General features: G+C 44.6%; 1 protein-coding gene across 6 annotated transcripts in view; it reads left to right on the forward strand.

The window, feature by feature from the left end:
* Window positions 1–22,630, forward strand: part of LOC137878199 (BAH and coiled-coil domain-containing protein 1) — a 61,471-nt gene extending 38,841 nt beyond the window's left edge. For 3 of the 6 annotated variants that reach the window (XM_068718388.1, XM_068718389.1, XM_068718394.1), the window contains 25 exons: window positions 1–285; window positions 660–774; window positions 885–1,084; window positions 1,464–1,622; window positions 2,957–3,228; window positions 3,617–3,962; window positions 4,769–5,701; window positions 7,135–7,304; window positions 7,468–7,604; window positions 7,807–7,920; window positions 10,749–10,863; window positions 11,166–11,400; window positions 11,831–12,025; window positions 12,771–12,944; window positions 13,079–13,362; window positions 13,584–13,664; window positions 14,116–14,245; window positions 14,349–14,463; window positions 15,095–15,170; window positions 17,401–17,509; window positions 17,644–17,760; window positions 17,862–18,020; window positions 18,696–19,936; window positions 20,106–20,342; window positions 20,479–22,630. The exon at window positions 1–285 is cut by the window's left edge and continues 2,181 nt beyond it. In XM_068718388.1, the coding sequence (XP_068574489.1) occupies window positions 1–285; window positions 660–774; window positions 885–1,084; window positions 1,464–1,622; window positions 2,957–3,228; window positions 3,617–3,962; window positions 4,769–5,701; window positions 7,135–7,304; window positions 7,468–7,604; window positions 7,807–7,920; window positions 10,749–10,863; window positions 11,166–11,400; window positions 11,831–12,025; window positions 12,771–12,944; window positions 13,079–13,362; window positions 13,584–13,664; window positions 14,116–14,245; window positions 14,349–14,463; window positions 15,095–15,170; window positions 17,401–17,509; window positions 17,644–17,760; window positions 17,862–18,020; window positions 18,696–19,936; window positions 20,106–20,342; window positions 20,479–20,688 (6,209 nt within the window). In that variant the 3' untranslated portion in view covers window positions 20,689–22,630. The remainder of the gene's footprint in view (window positions 286–659; window positions 775–884; window positions 1,085–1,463; window positions 1,623–2,956; window positions 3,229–3,616; window positions 3,963–4,768; window positions 5,702–7,134; window positions 7,305–7,467; window positions 7,605–7,806; window positions 7,921–10,748; window positions 10,864–11,165; window positions 11,401–11,830; window positions 12,026–12,770; window positions 12,945–13,078; window positions 13,363–13,583; window positions 13,665–14,115; window positions 14,246–14,348; window positions 14,464–15,094; window positions 15,171–17,400; window positions 17,510–17,643; window positions 17,761–17,861; window positions 18,021–18,695; window positions 19,937–20,105; window positions 20,343–20,478) is intronic. The other 3 variants (XM_068718393.1, XM_068718392.1, XM_068718390.1) reach the window with 3 other exon arrangements.
* The last annotated feature ends 806 nt before the right edge of the window (window positions 22,631–23,436 follow it).

Below are 23,436 nucleotides of genomic sequence, written 5' to 3' on the forward strand. Positions count from 1 at the left end.
TTGGAGGGCTGGGAACCCTCAAATCAGGTCCTGCTGGGGGGAGCTGTGCCCTGCAGGGCAACAAACAGACTCTACCTTCCAGAAAGGGCCCAGCCAATGACACCGAGCGCCCTGATTACAGTGGGCGGGGCCGGGAAATGGGGGATGCAGGTCATGGGGAAAGTGAGGTGCGGCAGCCGCCAGTGGGAATTGCAGTTGCTGTGGCCAGACAAAGGGAGCCACCTTGTCGCTCAGCAGACAGTCATCCAAACAGCCGACAAGGCAGGGTACATCCCTCAGTGAAAGGTAAGCAGATAGGTCACTGCCTCATAAACAGGGGTGCAGGGAACAGAGACCTTTTTTTCCTATCTGTGACCTGTTGATGACCTAGCAGTGAAAACAAAACAAAAAAAGAAAACTGAAAAAAATATATTCTAGAGCTGAAAAACTTGACAAATTGTTTCCAGTGATGAGAATGCATTAAAACATTAAGAGTCTTGTTTGGTAGGCAATTCAGTGTGGTTGAAATGGCATTAAAAAGTATGATCCAAAATTTGTTAGTGGGGCAAAATAATTGTCTGTGCTCTTGTGAGTCATAGTAGGGTTTTGAGAAATTGTGAGAGACTAGTGAACATGTCCTCACCTTGCGAGATCTAATAGTTAAGATGTTTGTCTCGCAGGGCCGCCTCGCTCCATGTATCCTTCAGATCCTACTGCCGAAGAGGAGAGAAAGAGGATGAGTGGGGAACAGATAGGTCTGACTTGCTTGGACAGAGAGAGAGATGCATATATCAGGTAAGCAACTGTAAAGCCACTGCTCATTATGTATTTCTAAAATGTTATTATTATAAACCTTCAGTGGTCTTCATTTGCATTTCCTGATTTTCCTCTCATCCTGATGTCAGGGATAATAAGGAAAGGGTGGAGTTTGCAAGAATCCACCCCTCCAACAGCTGTCACGGAGACCTGACCTCTCATCTCATGGTCCCAGGCGGGACTTCCCTCCAGTCTGGCCAATTAGGAGATCCTGCTGCACATTCTGCTCACCATCATTGGATGCCAAGAACTGGAAGCCCATCCCTTTGGATGACAGGACATTCGTATGGTAAGAAAATATAACTTGTTTTGGTAATTAAGATTGTACTTATACATTCCAACTGTGTGACTTTTTACAGTGTTACAGATCATGAAACGAAGACAGTAAAATCCTGCTTTTCCCATTTATGGAATAGAAAAAAACAAAGGTGTTTCTATGCGCCATTGACTTAGCTACAGAACTCTGTGTCATCTCAAATGTGTGCAGTATTCAGCATCCAGAACACATCATTTCAACTTAAGCATCTTTTCATTGGTTCACAGTCAGGTTTAGAATCAATTTCCTAATTTGGTGAATATGATTGGTAGTTGTAGTATATTTTCAGCAGTGTTTCACATAGCATGTGATGGTTATAAAGATCTGAACTGACATCCTTTCTATAAAACAGGTATAGGTCATACAGCCCTGCATCAGAATCTGCCCCCAGGTTTCTCGGCAGCCATGCAAGGCCCTCTGCAGCCAGTCCTGCCTCTGCCTCAGGACCCCTCTGCCCAGCTGGTGGTCCTGCCCACTGAGCCTCCCGCCCATCCTGCGACCCATCACCTGGGTATGCCAAACCCTTTCCTTGTCTTTTGTAAAGCCAAGTGTATTTCTAAAGTACATTGAATGTATATGTGTACATTCTCATATATGGACATTATTACATAACAATTATTAGAACTGTTGGTAGTTTATCTGCAGTCTACAGGATCACTACCTGTGAAGACTGCTGATGAATTTCCCTTTTAATGGGCTTATTTACAGACACATCGCAATTCCAACATTTCCTGCACACCACCTGCTTGGCTCAGCCGTAATAGGGCTCTCAACGGGTTAGGGTACTTATCCAAAGCTATACTGTGTGTGCACCCCCCGTCACACACACACACTAGTACCACATAAGAAAAAGAGGAAGTGTGAAAGTGAGGGAAAGACCACTCCTCAAAACTCATTGTAGACGCATTTTCAGTGAGCAGGCTGTGACATTTAATTAGCTCACAATCTTCAACGGTACGTTTCCTTCTGTGCTCCACAGGAGTTTCAGCCGAGAAGGGAAGTGCATCCACAAAAGCTTTCCCACAGGAAACATCCAAGTTTATGTCTCTGAACAAGGATTTTTGGTGTGTCTAGGAGAAAGGGGGAGGAGGGGCGAGTCAATGGCAAAGGGCGAGACAATAGAAAAATTAGATTTTTGAGGTTTCTACAGTGTGGGCCCACTACTTCCCAAGTGGGACCTCTGTCATAGCACATATCCCACACCAAGTTGTACTGGTCCTTAAAGCCACATATTGAGAAAGGTTTTCCACCCACGGATATGGGAACTAAGCTTCCTGCTGGGCCCTTTCACAGACCCTTTTCTGCGATTTCACTGGGCAGGTGGGATTTTTTGGCGGAAATTTCACTCTGAATGCTCCAGTGAGACAAACGGGCCAGTATTTCCAGCCCAGTATTTTGACCTCTAATCAAACTGCAGCCATCATCATCTGTTCGCATTTCATCATTGCCATGACTTTTCCCCCGCCCCCCAACATTCCAGCTAATTCTCAAGGCAATTCTTAAGAGACAGCTTTCTGTTTCAGGGGAGAGTGTGGGATTGCTGCTGCCTGGGGAGATGTTGTTCTGTGAAGTCAAAAATCGTATTTCTAAAGACATTTGCCTATACCGTTGCTATAAAATGCGAATACAATGATATTTAAATGATCCATAATGGTTTCTCTGTTTTGAAATGGGCGTGTGGGATGTAGATAATGACTGCATGAGGATATGGATAACACAATGTTGTATTCTAGCGTGTTGCGCATAGTGTTGATGGAAAAGGTTGCTTAAGTGTGTATGTGCATGCATTTATTTTTGTTCTAAGGTAGCCCCCTCCGTCACATTCCTCCTCCTTTTTCTCATTAGATGTGATGGAGCAGCCAGGGCTGTGGCCCCCTGTGTATGGTGCCCGGGGCCCACCCTCCCACATGCAGCATCCTGCTGTGTACTCCCGATCCCAGTTTCTACGGCAACAGGAGCTGTATGCTCTCCAGCAGCACCAACAGCTCCAGCATCAGCATCAACATCAGCACCAGAGCCACCAGTCGCAGCAACCACAGTCTCAAACCCAGCAGCAGCAGCAGCACAGAGCTGTGCATAGCATGGACATGCAACATCATGCCACTCACAATTCACAGGTGAATACAACTCAAAATACGCAAGAAACATTAAGATTTTGAGAACAGTTTGATTTAATTAGATCTATCCATCTATCCATCTATCCACCCATCCACCCATCCACCCATCTCTCTAGCTGGGTAGCTAGCTATCTACACATACAAAAGTGAAAAAGCAGAGGGACTGAGTCAGCTTTTCTCATATGACTATTTTTAACTCCCTAATATTTTTCTGGGATATGCTGACGTTCTCACAGGGATGGAGTAAATCACTGAATATAGGCTGCGGAGCAAGTAGCTTTTTTTGTAATTGGTCATTACATTGCTAATGTAGAAAATCACATGCTTGGGATTTTTTTGGCCCTTCTGTAAATGTAGAAATGAAAATAACTTAATTGTATTACCACAGATGCAGAAGAGGCCGGATGAGCCCTCTGTTGAACTAGAGGAACTCATTTCGGAACCGAGAACATCTAAAGCTGCCAAGCCCTACTCTTACAACCCATCTCAGAGGAACACCTCTCCACCTGGGGCCTGCGCCGCTCACCTGTCCCCTTGTTGCCAGTCCCCGTCTCTACGACCACATCCCAAGAGCACTCCTTCTACACCCTGCCCTGCTCCCAGCCCTGCCGCAGCAGCCCCTCACTCACCTGCTATCAGTCCTGCTCCACCTCAGATGCTCAAGGGGGCTGAATCCCAAGACAAGCGAGGAGAGGGACAGCCCCTCCAGGATTACCCACAGTCTCTGGAGCCTGGTAAGCATGAGAAAAATGTTTTAGAGCTGCCTTTGTTGCATTGTGTGCAATGGCTTCAGTATGAGCCACATTGATAACATCAAATGAAATCCTGTTAACACGCTGCTAGTTCCAGATGTTAAGCCAAATATCTCTGACACAGCAAAAGAAAAGGGACGGTGAATTTTTGTATCACCTTGAACATTATATCCGGTGGTAATTGGAATAGCCACTGTTGTAAATGATCCTTTTTGTCTGCTGGTGTTGTGCTTATATGTGTGGGTGGCTCTGTTGGCAAGCCCCTGATTGACTGAACAGCTCAAGGCTGCAGAAAATGGCTGCCGGCTGAGCTGGGGCTTTCCACTACCGTTACTTTGGTAATGACTGAGAAACACCTCAATAGCAGCCCTCGCCTCTCCTCCACCCCCACAGGCCCCGCACTCGCTTCATCATCATTAATGTCTGGCTAACGGCCGCCGCGCGCCAGAGGAATTGTGTCAGGTGCTCTGATAAACCAAAGCCTGGCCCATTTCAAATAATACACACACAAGTTTGCATGCAGTCCTTTATCCTTCCTACTGCTGAAAGATCAAGGCAGAGTGCAGTTCCTTTTGCTGGTTTTAATCACTTGTGAACTCAAAGGTAACAAGGGAATTACGTTTAGAATAGGCCTGATTTAAAATTGTGCTGTCTGTTGTATTTGATCCAAAATTTTACTGACAAAATTATGTCATTATGGGATAATTTTGTGGAAGGGTTTTATCCGAATTGTTAACTCAGTATTGACAATTGATGATTTTATTATTTATATTTCTTTCTCTCTATAGACTTGCCTCCTGGATACACCTACCCTGCTATTGCCATGGGCTACAGGAGCGGGCCCTCCCCCCAGGATGTTCGACTGGGTGAGCCAGCTGACCTGGAAGCAGTCCAAGTGGAGCCTGCTGAGCATGTTCCGCAGTCTCTCTCCAGCCTGGGGGAGGAGCTAGACTGCCAAGTGGTGGTCAGGCCCCTCCCAGAGCCACTCCCATCCGAAGAAGTAGAGAAGGAAGAGGAGGAAACAGTGGTGGAACAAAGGGAAGAGGTGGAGGCAGCAGCGGTGAAAGCAGCCAACTATGTGCCTGGAGAGAGGGAGGTAGAGGAGCAGGGGCCCGCTGAGGAAGAGGTGATGGTTTGCCCCCCTGCTAAGAGCCCGGTGTGCGAGGCTGCTTCCTGTCCAGTCCCCCTTTCAACAGAGGAGCTTGAAAGGCCAGAAGCTGTCATCACCTTGGAGGAGGAAGTGGATGATGAGGCAGTTGATAGCCAGTTGGAGCTTGCTCAAAAGGTCAACATGCCTGCAGAGCAGGAGTCTGAGCTGCCCACCATCATCGAGCTTGACCCTGCTTCCCCTGAAGCTCCTGAGCCTCAGCCCCCGTCCCTTGAGGAAGCAAAGGACAGCGAGCAGCAGCACAACAATGAGAGGAACCCTGATGACGCCTCAGTGGATTTTGTGTGTCTTTCCCCCACCTCAACTTCTGCCCCTAGCCCGAACCAGGCAACTGTTGCCGTGCCCCACAAACCTCTCGTGCCCTGCTACTGGAGTCTGGAGCTGCTGATTGCTGCTGCCTTCTGCACAGACGTACCTCCATTTCCCTTGTTCCCTCTTGGCACCCCATCAGTTGCCCCGTCACAGCCCAACCCCCATCACGGTATGGAGCTTCTGAGTGAGCTGGCAGATCTGGAGCTGCAGCAGCAAAAGCACACCTGTGGGAAAAGCCAGGGTGAGGGACAGTGGGCCTTCCCATACTCATACATGCACACAGAAACACATTCATAAACTCTCTCGTAGTTTACCCTCTCTCTCTCGTCTTTGTCCACTGAGACAAACTCCCACTCCCTCCTCAGGCCTAGCCTCCGTCACTCTGCGTTCCCTCCCAGATACTCCTCTCTTCCTGCTGGTCTCGAGAGCCTCTGGTGGATTCTAACACGTCCCCAGAGAGGCTGTCTGCATGCCTGCTTGCCGTTTCTCTTCTTTGGTGTGTTAAAGGCACTTTTACTTTCTAAAAGGCTGTTCTAACGATGCAAAGGCCTCAAGAGAGGGAGAGGAAGCAGGAGGACAGGGCTGAACTACTAGTGAGGGGTGTACACCTCCCTCCCTTCCTCACTCCTTCTCTTTCCCTTCCAGCTTTCCTTAGGGAGCTGTCTCTCTGTCTCTCCATCCCGCCGCCGTTTGATCCACACGTGTGCACAAACGCGCGCACACACATAAAAACACACATGCAATTGCAAATACACACATTTTAAGAAAAAGGGAAAAAAGAGACATACCAATTGGCTTTCCTCTCTCTCCCACACACGCTACTGAAAGTTAGTGTGTAATCACAAAAGCAGTCAATGTTTTCAGCACCCTGGAGCATTGCCTGGCTAATTAGACCCCATTGTTTTAAAGTGCCTTTAAAAGCTTCCTTGTTTTTCAAAGCGCCACGTGTTTTATTTATTTATTTATTTGTATTCATGCAAAAGGATGTTTTGTGTTTACCACAGCATCCTAATGCATTTAACTGCTCCCAAAAGAGGGTTCTATAAAAAGGGTATCATCAACTGATTCTAGAGGCAGTGATGTTGTCTTTGTGATGCGATATTGTTGACAGCACAAGGAAGTGGCACATGTCGAGTCACAACAATAGTCTTCACCAAAACAAGTACTAAAACAAGTGAGAAGAATCTGTATTTTTTTTATTTATATATGTAAAGACGTAAGAAAGTGTTGGTTTGTAAACAAAATTGCATGTTTTTTTTTCTCCGTGACTAAACTGCAACCCCTGATATTCAGCCTTTAGCTCAAAGGGCAGAGAGTCCGTTCAGTGCCACAGGCAGGTAGGGCTATATATGAAGAGTTTGGCCCAGATGGCCACTGATGTAGCAGCATCTGGTGAGTCCACATTGATATGACCTCTGAAACGATATGCTGCTGCATCCTCATACTGGTTTAATGTGCCCAATTTCTTAAATTTCACAAGATGCTGCTGAAATAATAAGCCACACATGCAAGTTTAATAATAAGCTCACATGCACAATATTGTTGTTGTTTACTTTGGCATGAGTTTCTATTGACAACTTTTAAGGACACAAGTCTAGTTCAATTTTAGTGTCTTTTAAATCAAGCATGGATGGACCCAACATGAACCAAACAATTCTTCTGTTCCCTTAACAGAAGAGGAGTTGCTGATGTTTGACCTCCAGAGCCTTGCTACCCTGGCCACAGCCCGTGCTCTGGAGATGGGCTCCCAGGAGGGCAGCAGTACGGGTTCAGGGCGACACTTCCCAGCTCGCAGGATCCTCAATTTACGTAGGAAATGCAGTTGGACACCTCGCAATGAACCAGTAAGACTGCAGTGTTATTGCCTCAAAACACAAAGTTCATATAGCGTTTTAATCTTTTTTGAATTTAAATAAATGAATAGATAATTTCCTGAAGAATGTGTTTTTCTTGCTTTTTTTGAGGACGTTAACAATAATTATCAAATAACCACCAATGATACCTCAGGTGTGCCCGGCCAAAGGTAGCATGGAGACAATGGACGGTCCCGAGCTTGCAATGCGTGTGAAGTTGGCTGAGCTACAGCGTCGCTACAAAGAGAAGCAAAAGGAGCTGGCCAAACTTCAGAGGAAGCACGATCATCAGTGAGTGTGACTTTAGCCTCCTTTCCCTTAAGCTCATATCCACTTTTTTGCATTCAGAGATGTCAAGTAATATACATTTAAACACAATTGCTTCTAGTTTTCCTGTATTCTTTGCTGTTACAACCTTTTGAGTTCAGATATGTGCAGAATCTCAGACTTCCCCTCTCTCTTTTTGTCTGTTTACATCTACGTGTGCGAGCAGGAAGGAGGAAACACCTCGCAGCCCAGCTCGACGAGGACCGGGGCGGCCAAGGAAGCGGAAACCCACCCTTACCACAGGTCCAGTGTCCTCATCTGAGGGCCAAAGAAAAGTCAAGTGAGTATCACTCAGCCCATCTACGCTGGCTGGCTATAGTCCAGTCTTGCCTGATAAGCCCCTTTGTATCACTGACATACAGGGACGTCCTCTCATTGGCATGAAAAGGAAATGGGAGAACACACAGCTAAACCATTCAAGGAAGTCTACTTGAACCCTTTCAAATCGAATCAACACTGGCATTAATTGTATAACGCATAATAAGTGTCAGTTGTGTGAAGGTCTGCTTGTACAGAATATTTATGTGTTTTTGATATATGGACTATACATACTTAAAAAACTGCTCACAGGTGTTATTAGGCTTCAACACCGCTAATCTTAAACCTCAGTGGCATTACTGTAGTGCATGTTGAGCTTAGCTATGCTGGGTTCGGGGGGAGCTGGCTGCGGGTCGGGGGTGGGGGGGATGACAGGCAGAGGATGTAATTAGAGTACTGTGAATTCTCCTGTAATCTGTCCCAGCAGGAGGGATGTGACACACCACTGCCATTACAGCCCCACGGGGGTCACCGGGGGTCCAAAGGATAACATGATGGTCAGACAGTCCAGGCACTCAGGGAATGAAAATAGAGAGGGAGACAGATAATCGAGGATACAGATTGGAGGTTATTCAAGAAACAAGGACCCTACTTTATCTCCAAATGTGTTGATGACATTGTAAAAAGTGCAAGCGTCAGCTTTTGTCAAAACAAGGGTGCCTGGGCAGTTTGGTGGAGGTGGGGGAACTGATAAACCATGAGGGTCTAAGGGATAAAGGTTTCCTGTCAGGCTTCAATTAGCCTTGTCATCAGGGTTTGGAAGGGCTTAGAGCACTAAATGTCACCTCGCAGCATTCCCTCTCGCTCCGTCTTCTCTTCTCCCTCCTTTTCTCACTATGGTTTCTGGGCAACAGTCCACCGTGTTCCCAGCTGCCCCTCTGCGGTGTCACCTCTACTCTCCTTCCACCCATGTGCCCCTGCCCCCTCGCCAGGCCAGCACTGATCAGAGTGGGGACGCTGATGCTGGGTGACAATGACACCCAAATGAAAGGGTAACGGGCCGGGGCCCTGCAGCGAAGTGCACTGGAGTGAGGGAGGGTGGGGGCCGACATTGGGGGTTGTGGGGCCTTCTGCAGGCTACGGTACAGTAAACCGCAGTCTGTCTCTCTTTTCCAGTGGTTCCGAAACTGGGGGGCGGAGTTCTAAAAGGGGTGGCGCAATGTGACATAATATAGGATGCATGGTTCAGCAGGGACCAAAGAGGGGACCTGCAGAAAATGTTTGGCAACCACAGCTCTATTCTGTTCAAATTTGAGCCACAGCTCAAGTACTTTTCCTCAAGGCAGCCAGGTGTACACCCTTTTGTTTCTGCGGATGTGTGTGTGTGTTGTACAATACAGCAGAGAATGACATGACACATCTGAACAAGGAACGGGCAGACTGGGGACTGATTAGCCCCATGTTGCGTTACATGACAGGGTTATGTAAAAGCATGTACTGCACCTGCCACTCATGCCACTACAAGATGCAGACGCTAGGGTGCTATGATGGAGGGCAGTGGGTCAGTGGGTAACAGCCCAGCCTTTTAGTATCTCCTTCCTTTCCTTATTTCGCTTGAACCACAGGGAGTGTGTGTGGTAGTGTTTTAGTGGGCGATAAATCCGAGCCTCCCTGCCTGCGCATTCTATGCATCTGAGCAATTAGGTATGGATGCAGCTGTGCTTGTGAGCATTTATGCAGGCATTGTTTGTCTTTGCCTGTGCCTGTTATTCCTGTGGGTAAAGCGCTGGGGTCCTTTGTGGTGTTGCTTTGATTGGGGGGGAAGGCTGGAGAGAGTTGCTGCTAGCCAGAAAACCCTGATAATCAATTCTGTTTAATTAGTCACTGTACGCTCAGCCCCACCAGCCCCCCAACAAGGGGAGGGACTCTGTCATATTGTGTTTGTCAGCAGCGGAAGGCAAGCCGTGGCGAGATCTGCCTCAGAGGGACAACTCACACTTCACTGCCACCTCTGTCACTCTCCTGTCAGTCAGTGGGCAGACAGTCCCACTGCCCGACAACCGCCTTCATTCTGTTACAAATGCACGAGATTTACACACAATCGAGGCCTACATGCAAACAAAAAAAAGAAGCACACACATTTGATCGCAAACAATGTGTAGTTACAGAGTTGCATGTGGTAGAATATGCCAACAAAGAACTAACATGACACTCTGAATGTGCCTTATTTATCTACTTCACATTTATACCACGCTTACTCTGTAAATGTGACTGATTTCCTCGGCTGCACGCACACTAGGAGCGGGGAAGTTAATCTTTTGTTTGAGCACGGCCTGGCTCACATCGGTGTGGTCTATGGGCAGACTTCCAGAGGGAAATTCAAGGGCATTTGGAGTGGTTGGCCTGTGATGCTGCTCAGTGTAGGGGAAAGAGTGTGCCTCAGTGATATGAAAATGCAACTGGAGAGCTATGATATTCACTGAGAACAATAGAGCAGCATACAAATGCAATGCCTTCCAACCATTCAGTGTATCTTTCAAAGCTATGCAGTGCTTCATAGGCTGCACAGACACTCCCTAGATAAAGCGTTAAGGCTTCTTATGCCACACTACCCTCAAACAATCCCAGGTTTCTTGTTAGATCCCAATTTTTCAAGTGTGTGGTTCAGACACTGGGCTCTTCGTGTCCTTTTTTATCATTTTGTTCATCAGACATAGAAAGGAGACTTATTAGATCCCACAGAGAGGTGACTCAACTCTGTTTTCCCCTGTGATGTCCTACCCCCCTTTTTTCTTTCAAACCACCGCCATTCTTCTCTAATGAATGCCTCTCCCTTGTTTTGACTGGCAGGTCGATGGGGGCGGGTCTTGCACTGTCGCCTGAGGACCTAGGAGGGGGCGGTGACAGCCAGAGAAGGAAGAAGAGGCTGTCCAGTCGAGGCTTTGAGCGGCTCAGCAGCACACAGGTCAGGGTCCCCTTGTCCTCCTCCCTTTTGTCCTCTATGCATCTAGAAATGAAAGAGGCCACTCTTTGTTTCTTTGCGTTTGATATATTCCTTTGTTGCACACTATTTCTAATTAGGTGCTACCCTCAGGAGTCAAATCCGCTGCTCTCCATATTAATATCTTTTTCATTGGGGCTTCTACTGTTCCTTTTTCTTCTCTGTGTGTGAGCAAACGAGAGCCCTCTCCCTCTGACGTTCTGATGCTTTTGCGGCTGCTGTGACCGAGAGTGTAACTGGCTCTCTCTCATCTCTCTCTGTTGCAGCAGATAAAAGCACAGGGCTGCAGAAAAAGCAGTCTTCACAGCATGCTCAGCTCCAAGCTGGCCGGTGATGTGACTCAGCTCAAACAAAAAGCCCAGTGTAAAAAGATTCTCTCAGGGACAGGCTCCAGGGACAAGGAGGTTTCGCCCTGCAACTCCAACCCCAAGCATGGATACAGAAGCCAGGGCACAAGCAAAGCTGAGTCCAGGCGAGAGTCTGGGGGACAAAGTGACACAGGTAGAGACTGGCAATCACAACATTGATTGCGCCTTGTGTTGTTTTGTTTTATTTAGCACAATGTGCTGTTTTTTCACGAGGGGTGCAACGATCCAACCTTTTCAGCCCCGATAGCGATACCTGGACTTAGGTATCGGGCGATACCAAGTACTGAATCCGATACCAGTGTTTAATCAATAAGCTGTATGCCTCACTGTGTGGAAGTGACTGAGATCATTCTTTTATGTGTGAGGCAACATCAGGCTTAACTTAAACATTGCTTTCTTAACTTTGTCACCAATACCCGATCCAGCTATTTTAGTTTGTATTGGCCTGATATCTGATATCAGTATTGGTACCGGTGCATCCCTAGTTTTCACTTTCACACTGTTCAATCCCTAAAATACTATTCTTAACCTAGATTTGTGATCGGTTTTGCAAACTTTCTCAGCAGCCAGTGTGGACAGTGGCCCCCAAGAGAGCTGGACTGGACTTGTGCGCCGTGGACGTAAAAAGGGATCCTCTACCCCGACACAGGGCTCGTCCCGTCTGAGCCAGCCCAGAGCGAGAGATCACTGTGGCCAGAGACATGACGCAATGGAGGAGGGAGAGAGCTCCCCCGTAGAGAGCGGCTCCTCTGATCAAGGTGAGTCAGTGACTTCAGAGAGCTGGCTATGAGACTTGCATCGTGATGGGTAATGAAACTGGCCACAGCAACCCAATATGGCTCAGTAGTAATCAACAGTGTCCTCTAACTGTAAGAAAGACCGTGGTGTGATTGACCCTAAATAGACATAAAATGCTACAGAAAACAAATGAGTAAGGGCTGCAGTGCATCAAGCACATTTGACCTGTTTTAAGTTAAAAATGAAGAAACAACCCTTGACTTTCTATTAATACCAATAACACGTTGAATCTAGTACCCTCTTAAGTCCAGTGTACCTTCTTGTTAATGTGTTATTTAAAGACAGTCCAACCAGAGTAAATAGGTGTTGAAGGATGTCTTGTAACAAACGGGTGTGCATGGACAGTCGACACCTCAGTGATCGGCCTTGTTGGCTAGTCTGGGCTAGATGTGCAGCCACAGCTGTGGACACTTTCCCGTGAGAGGGTTTGACAGCCAGGGAGACTAGCAGACTGGGTCAAAGAGCTGCTTGAGAAAGTGCAGTGACAAACACAAACTCACTCCTACACTCACTTGCACATTAGCTCCGTAGCATGTGGGTTCACACCAGGAAATACCACCGAGGCAAAGCACTTCATACATCATTTCTATGAAAAGTTAAACAATTTACTTAAATGCTAATGACGTGCCTGTGAAATGATTGAGGGTAAGTAGTACGTTAAATAACTTCACTGGCTGGTAATGACTTATTTGCTTTTTCTATTAGAAGAGGAAGAAGAAGAAGGCAGTTATGATACTGATGAAGGTCAAGACTACCGAGCACAACTCCCCAGAGAAGTCACTTCTAGCTCCTCCGTGACAGGTCCGAGTCCCTCATCTGTTGTAAAACTGGAGGCCAACCAGAAAGCCAGGAACAAAAAACAGAGACAGGAGCTTTATGGTAAGACCGTCCTTTGAAACTGCTTTATAAGTCAACAAAGCTGCCCCACATCTTCATGGGAAGCATCTGTTTTGTGTTTCTCCTTCTGGCTTGTTAGCTTGGTCTAAATCTGTTTTTTGAATTGAACTGCACAGGCTCCCAGAGTCTGTCTGGAGCCGAAGGGGAGGTCAAAGTAAGGAAGAAGCCCCCCTGCAGGCTGGGCCTGGCCACTGCAGTCAAAAACCACCGTGATGATCACCGGTCCGAAGTGGTTAGAAGGCCATGTGGACCCAGGTCTAAGGAGCCTCGGTGGGGCAGTCTTGGGACCAGAGGCAACCGCTACCGGAGGAGCATGGGACTGGCCACCTTCCCGACCACCAGTGAAAGGCTAAAGAGGGCGACCCGCAAGAGCACCATGTTGAGAGGAGCAATCAATAAGGTTAGCAGAAATTATTTTTATATATAAATAATTTATATAATTAACACGTTCCCTCAAACTAATAAGTCATACCTTCAAAGGACTTCAATTGTGCAAACTATTCTGCACATATATTCTTTTTTGATCATGTTTGTGCACAAATGGACCATAACCAGAGTGCCTGTGAAGCTTTGTCACGCTCTCACCGCTCATCTTTTACATCCGCATGTCGTCTTCAACAGAGGAGAAGTTGCTGGTCAGTTGGGGGCCCATCTTCACAGAGTGAGGAGGGCAGCAGGGGACGAAGGAACAAGGACCAGCAGGTACTAGAGAACACAGTGAATTAAAAAAGCACTCAATCCTCACTCAGGAAACCGCCAAAAAATGTCTTCATATATTCTATTAAGAATTCTGTTAATGTCTTACTGTCCTAGATTTCTCACCCTGAGGACTGTTACTGTAGAACTATTAAAAGTACTTAGCACATCGCACATAGCTCAACCTCCTGCTGAGTAATCTTAGGGGAGGAGAGGATGGGAGAGAAGATGTGGGAAGGGGGTGGCTCACACCTTCTGCTGTGACGGAGTGAAAAAATGGCTACTGATAGGAGATAGAACATGCACTGTGAAGTCCCCTGTGGTTAATTGCTACTTTGAGTAGCATGCTAAACAATTTCTTCTTTCTTCTATCACACGTTTCATCTCCACGTTTATTTTCTTATCCATTCCTGCATTCATTTATTCTTCTGTGCGTTCCTTCTGTTATGTTTTACAGCCAAAGGGACGAGCAGTGAGTCGGCTGCTGGAGAGCTTTGCGGCGGATGAGGGCTTTCAGATGGATGGCAGCAGCTTCTCGGAAGAAGAGGAGGACAACAGCTGCTCATACAGCAACAAAAGCCCTGAAGGTCAGAGATAACACTGGATATCTTGTAACAGTGTTTCAAGCAGCAGATAGTTTCAGTGATGTTGAAAAATATAAAATGTGATGTTTGCTTTTTCCTTATGCAGTTCCTAACTGTGTCCTGACCAAAGAACTCTTAACCGATGGACTTAAGGTGCTGATCTCCAAGGATGATGAGCTTCTATACGCTGCCAAAGTCCACACACTGGAACTACCGGACATGTAAGCACACATGCAGTGGTTCAAATGATCTGTTTAATACACATATGTCATTTATTTAAATACCTTCATCAGAGTCTTTTGTTTATTAAGGTTATTAAGGTTGAAATCAAACTGAGGATGATACAATTAACAGATATAAGGCCTTTTCACATTTGGATCGAACCAAACAACGTAGATGTGAAAGGGCTCTTAGATCACTTCAGTCTTTCAAATTACAGGGACATATTTACACCTTTTTGTCAGTGTTCATTCTGAACAAAGTGGCATTTCTATGTAAAATCTGAGACATGGCTAGAGGTGGTGGGAAATCAAATTGATGAATTACCCTTGAGGCTAGCACATCCTTCCAGACATCAACACACGATAAAAGAAATCATGCATACATGGTGTTTTGGGGTAGGCATCTTTTGGATCACAAAAAAGAGGACGTTAGCACTTCCTTCCTTCACAAATCCTACATCGTCCCATTCCTAGGCTCTGAGTATCAATACGGCACCTCCAGCTCAGGCAGCAAAAATATGCTTTAACAACAGCAGAGTGGGAGTAACACATGACATGGGAGCCAGGCAAGGATAATACAAGCATCTGAAAATATATTTTTCTCTCTCTGCTGTGCTTTTTTTTTCTCCAGCTTTAGCATTGTTATCTACGGTGAAAGAGGAAACCGCCCAAGAATCTATTCATTGGAGCAGCTGCTACAGGAAGCTGTAAGTTCACCTCACTGCACTAAAACACTCTGTGTTACAGGAAAACCCATCAGTTGTTTGGTCTTCTGGGTCACTCAACACTTCTATTTCTCTTAAACATCCTTCTCACCCTCTGCAATTCTCCATAGCCTTCCAGCCTCTCTGTAGCTCTGCCAGTCCCTTCCTTTTTTCTCTTCAAACATCCCTTGACTGTCTCTCAGGGTCATTGAGGCCATTTAAACCTCTTAAATGCATATGAACATATGGGAGGCAGGGTCTTTGGGTTTGTGTATGTGAGTATCTGTGGATATCCGTTAAACCCAGCTCTGTGTGTGGGTGGGATAATCCCTCTAACACCTGGATCCATTCACGTTTTGGAGTTTAAATGGAAGTTGACGTGAACTTTATATCCCCTCGTAACAGTTGTTTAAAGGCTCAGATCAATAAGAGTCAATGATGACCTGGAATGATTCAAAAGTGTCCACATTATAAGATGTGCATCCATATTCCATAATCAAATTGTTAGCCCCTTTAGTTTTTCAGTCGCACCTGGGGTTGTTAAAATTCTTCTTTTACCCAAACCACAAGATTGTTTGGATTTGTAATTCTCACTCATATGTTAAGATACAATTACAGTGTATGTAAGTCATCCATGTAATGAGACATAATTATACATTGTAGAAACCGCAGCACATTCTTGGCTGGTGTTCATTTGCATTTAGGTAATATGTGCTTCCTGGTGTGCTTTGCATCCAGAATGGAGTTTTAGTGTTTACTGCAGCAGGTGACCTTTATCCCGTTTTTTGTTTTTTACTGAGAGGAGGATATAACAGCACTAACAACAACTGGCTCACCTAAAGCAAAGCCATCATACCCACATCTTCTCCAACTGTGGATATAAGTCTTCACTATTGCCAAACAGGGCGCAGTATGTTGTGTTTGCTCTCAATTGTCCAGAGACGATGACCCTGGAGGAGTAGAGCAGAGTTTAACTGCCACAATTGTGCCTTGGATTAATGGATTTACATCATTCTAATAGGGGAAAGGAGAAGTTGCCAAAAGGACATGATAACTTGGACATCATTTTGAATGTTTTGTGATCTAAAGTTATTAGTGATAAAGTCGTGATTATTTTGAAATGGAAATGATCACAACTCTACACAATTTATATACTGCATGCTATGAAATTTCCTTTTAGTTATGCTGAAGTGCAGCACGTATGAAATTTAATTGGCATACATTTCTACTTAAAGTTACTAGCCACAACCTTTATGTTTTCAATTAAAGCAGGATAACATGTTAAGTAAATATTTTGAGGAAGTTTAAAACCCTGCCTTTTTTCACCTCACAGGAAACGTGTTTAAAGTTAACTGAGATTTATACAACACAGGTGCATAGGATTCAATTAAACTTTGTAGTAGTGTTTTTGTGCAGTATAAGGTTTTTGTTTGTCTAAGAGCACTTCAATTATTGTTTATATCTTTCTATTGGCCAAGTGTTACTGTAGCATTGAACTGTCCACAAGATCAGTGTTCATCAAGTGCCTGTTGTTCTGCAGTGGAACATCACATATATTCGTCCATTTACTATCGGGATCACTTCATCTCCTCCTCTCATCCATATAAGCTCACTCCTTCTCCCGTCAGTGCTACACAAAGCCCTTCTGGCAACTTTGGTCTTATTTAAACACTGATCAGATAGCAGCTGGTCCTAATTATGCCATACTTCCACTATCTTGTCTTTAAATTAGTCCCAAAGTCATTTATTTGACTTTGACACCAACGCCCAGATTTTCACCGTGCTCCTACTCCCACCCCCATGCGCACACACACACACACATCCATCCACACCTCATCAGTCAAAGGGTCCCTCGCCATGGCAACAGTAAATGAAAGCAACCTGAAAGAGCCCCCAGTGAGTGGCGGATGCTGGGGCTGCCTGCATTGTTGGAGGGAGGATCTGGCAACCTGCAATCACAAGCCCTCTATTCAGGCCCTCTTTAGTATTACTCAGCAAGTCAGGATTTACTGCATCATGGCTTCCGTTCTTTTCAGCCCTGACTGGCACATTGGCATGAGATAAGTGCCGCTTGGAAATGTGGCACAGTGACTGCCCATGCACAATGCTCTATGGCTATCACACTGTTTTTATGTGTGTGTGTGTGTGTGTGTGTGTGTGTGTGTGTGTGTGTGTGTGTGTGTGTGTGTGTAGTCTGTAATGAATCTTAATTATATTTTGGTCTGGCCTTCAGGTCCTGGATGTACGGCCAGAGTCAGAGACTATGCTTAGTGAAGGAACCAGGGTGTGCGCTTACTGGAGCGAACGCTCACGCTGCTTATACCCAGGCTACGTTCGCAGAGGTGAGACAGCAGCTTTTTCCTGTTTTACCCTCTGTATGTTCATCTACATATTTAGTCATATCTACGTACTATCATTTTTTTGTATTTGCTAATATTCCTGCTCACCTAAATAATTGCATTTTTCTCTCTTGGAGGTGGTTCATCTGATGAAGGGAAGCAAGGAGGAGTGATGATAGAGTTTGATGATGGAGACAGGGGGAAGATTTCTCTACCAAACATCCGCCTACTGCCTCCAGGATACCAGATTCACTGTGGGTGTCTCCTCTTTGTAACTGGGAATTTTCCCTTTCATGTTGCACAGTTTTGTCTACCTGTAATTTAATGCTAATAATCATCTGTCCCTTGTCCTTAGGTGAGTCATCTCCTGCCCTGCTGATACCCAGCGAGGCCACGGTTAAGAGAAGTTCTAGTCTGGAGCAGGCCCCTCTCAGTGACAGGCCTTCTGACAGATACAACATTATCAATACTTTAACCCACTGCCAAACTCCACCTGTTCACAAAAGAAGACCAGGTAACAATTAACCACTGAAACTTAATTTCATCTCTAAATTACCTAGAAGCTGTAAAGTTTAGATTTGTTTCAAGTGTAACAGTATCACACACAACAAATCCTTAAAACTACCGCTTACCTTCAGCAAAGTATTGAAACAAAAATGTTTGTATTGCTGCACCATTACATCAAATGGAAATATTCCAGTCATTTTATTAAAAAAAAGATTTGGATTTAACCTGACATTTTAGCCATCTTTGAAAACCCTGGCTTCTTGGCTAGAATAGAAAATGGGCTTTGTAGGTGGGTTTGTACACTGCCTAGTACAATAGCCGTGCATATATTATAATATTATGTTAAGTTTATAATAAGTTTTTGTTCAAACTCAGATGTTTATTTCAACATAACTATATTTAGTTATTGATGGTGTTGTTTTGGACATAAGCATTATATTGAGAGATATTTCTAATATTGCGTCTACACCATGCATATAAATGGGGGGTTGGGGAGAAAAAAAAAATCATCACACAAATGAATCAACACATCTTTGACACAATGTCAACATTAACTTTTACAACAACAGGACTTACAGTTGTATCGAATAAAAATGGTCAGTGCACAGTATGTGCAAATGAGACATGTTTCATAATTTACATTGTATTGCTAAAATAACATGACATATTTTGTTCATTCTAGGGAGACCAAAGGGCTCTGGGAAAAAACAAAAGCAGCAACAACAGCAGGCTGAGAATGCCAATAAAAATCCTTCACCTTTTCTGGGTTGGCCTTCGTTGGGCAACACCAGGAAGAGGTCGTCCGACAACCTGTTTGAGCTCAATGGAGCACCCAGGAAGGCCTTAAGAGGGATGGAAGATGACCTTTTCCCCTTGGTTAGGACACAGCCACTGGCCTCCACCCCTGCAAAAGGCCTTTTCAGCAGCAGCTCCTTTGAGGTGGACTCCTTCAGCAGCATTGCAAATGGCTACTCCTCCTTCTGTACTCAGTCCACAGGGCCAAATCAAGGTTTATCTCTGGTCCCCAGAAGTGTGCCATATGGCCAGAGGCGCAGACAAGATGAACTTGTTGTGCCAAGAAGCAGGAAGTCTGGACAAGAGTTCTTAGTCAAGTTAGATCATGAAGGAGTGACCTCCCCCAAGACAAAAAACAGCAAGGCTCTGCTGTTGCGAGGTGGCTCTTCCAGTGTGAGTGGCATGCCCAGGCCAGAGACTTACTCTCACCCAGTCCTGCTGGTTAAAGACAACAAAAAGGGCGGTGCCTCCAGGGTAGAACTTCTCCGGAAAGGAACCACACCCCAAAGAAAGCCCTCCTATTCTCTGCGTCTGGATGAATATGGCGACTTGGGCTTCAGCGCCCACAGAGAGTGTCACAGCTCCTACTCTGATCTGGATGATGAAGAAGAAGAGAGAAGGACGGCTGCACTGGCTGCAGCCTCAGGAGGACTAGGGACGGCTGGCCGATTCCTGTCTCGTCTCTCAGTCTCCTCATCGTCTTCTGGTTCTTCAAGCTCCTCCTCTTCAGGGTCTATCTCCAGTTCCAGCTTGTGCTCCTCGGATAATGATTCCTCTTACAGCTCAGAGGATGAAGACAGTTCTACATTGATGCTTCAGAGTTGTATGTCTTCCCACCGGGGTCTCCTGCAACCTTCTGAACCTTCCACGTCTTCAAGGCCACACCAGCACTCCTTTGTGGCCAAAGCTGTGGCTGTTTCCAATGCCAAAGGAGACTCCCCTGACCAGATCTCGAACAGCAAGTCCCTGAAGAGGAAAGAATGCACCAGCTCCACCTCTAAATCATCGAAGGACTTTGTGAAGAAACCTAGGATGCTCCCAGATGACACCTCATTTATTCCAAGGCCTAAGATGTCTGCATTCATTGCAGGACGACAAATGTGGAGGTGGTCAGGAAACCCCACACAGGTGAGAATAAACTAGTTTCTACTGCATCAATGTAGCAAAGAGTTGTCATTTTCTTTCATAATATCAGTGCAGTTAGCTTAGAATACTAAGCTGGAGGTCAAGAGAGGTATTAATTATCATTATAATCATAATTTTCAAGCAAGATTGATAAGTGTTTGGTTTTCCACAGCGGCGAGGTCTGAAAGGCAAGGCCAGGAAGCTTTTTTATAAGGCCATCGTGCGAGGCAGAGACACAGTGAAAGTGGGAGATTGTGCTGTGTTCCTTTCAGCTGGACGTCCTAACCTCCCATACGTAGGTCAAATTGAGAACTTCTGGGAATCTTGGACCTCCAGTATGGTGGTCAAAGTCAAGTGGTTCTACCACCCTGAAGAGACCAAGCTCGGCAAGAGGCATCGAGATGGGAAGGTGAGCCGTGATGGTTACGATTTTATGGGGACTGTTAGTCATTTGTAGCATAATGGAACTTTCAAATGACAATATTCTTACTTTCTTTGGTTTTTAAATATAACGATGCAACTTTCCCTGTCTTTTCCCTATCCAGCATGCCCTTTACCAGTCGTGTCATGAGGATGAGAATGACGTCCAGACAATCTCTCATAAGTGCCAGGTAGTGAGCAGGGAGGAGTATGAGTGTCTGACTCGCAATCAGAAGCCGAACAGTACCTCCCCAAACCTCTACTACCTGGCTGGGACGTATGACCCCACCGCTGGTCAATTGGTCACAACGGAAGGGGTTTCCATCTTGTGCTGAACCTCCATGAGGACACTACTGAAGGACTCCTTTGGAGGAAGGATAAAAGTCCATGACTTTACCTACAAGACCCTCCAGCCTGGGAAGATGCAAAGTGCACCTTGGGTATGCCTCAAGGACCCATGGACTAAACGTCAGCACCGAAGCAGGGCTGTCTGAGGTTACACACTGGAGTCTATTGGCATCTAACCTTTATGGAAGTGAAGGGGATGTCCATAACTGGTTGATCCTTTCAAGAGGAATAGAAGAAATTCTGGGTCTTCACAAAGTTCAATAGTTCAACTAATCTCTTTTTAATGGATCCATGTGACAGACAGCTTCATAAATGGTTTTAGGACTCATGCCTCCTGCTCTTATCACATGTCACCAAAAGAGAGCTGAGAGTGCATTTGACTGCAAAGTATTATGAGGCTGAATAGGTTCTGCGGACCAATTCTTCAAAGGTAGCCTTACCTAAGGGAATGGAAACAAAAGTGAGGTGTGGGGCTCTCCATAGACCTCTTCATTCCAGGGAAGTTGAAAACATGTAAAGGATGTAAAGTTGATGTCTGTAAATATTTTGAATTTTTCCCAATCAAGCCATACACTTCAGTACCTCTCGCCTGTCTTAACTGTTCAGGTGTACATTGTACAGGTCAATTATTGTATTGTTGTCTGTTGTCTATATGTACATAAAAGCTATTTTATATAGGAGTTTATTGTATATATGAGATGTATCTTTCCATGTTTGCGATTGATTTATTTTTATATGGGTGTAGAATACATTACGTCATTTTTCCTTTGCTTTGGGAAGTCAAGATTGGAGATGTTAGTGTTGCACTGCATATGCCCTGCTGAGACAGACGGAGACAGACAGACAGAGCACAAAGAAAGAAAGAAGGATTTAGTCTATAAGTCTATAAGAGAAAACTCACTTTCTGAGAGAGAGGAGTCATCCTGTTTAAAAAAATAGGTCATGTGGCTTTTTGTAAAAGTGTTCTGTTACTTTGCATTGTTGTTATCCTATTTTAAAAATACCTTTTTATTTATGTACCTCTCAGTTGGTCATCATCACAAGGCAGATCCCACTGGACTGCAATCACGGGTCAAAAATGATTTAAGATCAATTATATGAGTATAACCTTTTGACACAATATTTGTGTGTGATGAGTGTCCTGGCATCACTATAATCATGTCCAAACAAATCAATTTAGAACAAGACTGGATCTGAAAATGCGTTAAATGAATGCATAGTTCAACACTATGATCCACAAAATACCAAAGTGTCTTTTATTCTCTTTATTTCCTTCATTTAAATTTAACACATGCCAAGCACCTGTACTGAACTCAAATCAGACATCACTGGTAACTTATTGAATACTTGTCCTCCACTATGTGCATCCATATTGGCTTAGTATTGTGACAATGGTTTCTTGCACATGTACCTGAAGTTTTGTTTTGTGCAAACATACGCAGAAAAAGTTCACCTGGGAGTGTGACTATGAAGGTCAAGGTACTGACAAAGTAAGATATTGAGTTCTGGCAATTTGTTGGAATTAGTCTATTTTAGTTTTATCAGCCATCTGTGTCTATTTTGTACAGTACATGCACATACTCAACGCTAACTGTGAAGGACAATCAGATTCACAAAGCAATGGACATAGAGTAGGTTCACTCAATCTGAAAATTACTTAAATTTATTTAATTTGTGCCAAGTACATTTTGTTTAATTTTTGTCTTGTTTTATATGCAATTTTTGTTCACAAAGTTTTATTTTGTTCGCCAACATTTTATTTATTGTCAATGTTGCTGTTTGTTCATGCCAAGAGCGCTTTATGAGAATGTGACATTGTTTTTCTTGGTGTGAAGTCGCATTTGCATTTCTTAAAAAAAAAAAACTGGTCTTGTAGAGGCCATCTAGTGAAAAGAAATAAAGCAACACTGGATTCTTCTCATCCGCAAACCTCTGTGAATTAATTCTATTTTACTGGCCGTGTCCTCTTCATCTCACTGCATCTGCCATTTTTCCATCGACACATTTATGTTAAACTGTTTTGTAATGACTAAGATATTGTCTTTGAAAGACGGAATACATTTCATTTTCTCATCCAAATAAGACAGAGACACAATTATACCAAAGACACAATGTTTTAAGAACAGACTAACCTAGTGCCAGTGCATCGGTACATTTTCCATAATTGTCGTTGGTGTTTTAAAAAATAGATTAAAAAGTGAGTTTAAAAGTTTCTCCAACATAAATGGAGTAACTAGCTAAGACAGACCAATAAAGTTGATTAGTGTGATTTGACTTTAAAAATCACCAGGAAGATGAGTCAACAAGGAATCTGTAGGACAAACTTGCATTCATTCTTTTGATGATTTGCGCTGCTACTGGTTATGTTTATTCTTACCTCCAACCTCGACCTGTTCTAGTTTCTTATTACTAGATGTGGTGATGGCAGCTCTTCCCTTGTTTTGCGTTCTGTACATCACATATCTCATAAATATGTATGTGCTGGGCTCTGTTCTTTTATATTAGGGGGTATTAATGTGCTTCCCGTAGAATTTTGAGGCTACTTTGAGCACCCCAAGCACAAGGCCCTTTTTCTGCCAAAATCTTTTATTTGTTGCGATAAATCCTTTGATGTAAGTGTCTCTGGCTAAACTAAGTTTATGTGAGCTTTGAGTTGCTTAGTAAATAGAGACAAATCTGTCACAGCATCAAATAAAGCCTACTGGGTTTAGCTGCCAAGCTCTGTAAATATGATG

Source organism: Cebidichthys violaceus, unplaced genomic scaffold (genome assembly GCF_023349555.1).
Source record: "Cebidichthys violaceus isolate CVI_PGR_0920_01 unplaced genomic scaffold, fCebVio1.0.p SCAF_23, whole genome shotgun sequence".
Taxonomy (NCBI): Eukaryota; Metazoa; Chordata; class Actinopteri; order Perciformes; family Stichaeidae; genus Cebidichthys; species Cebidichthys violaceus.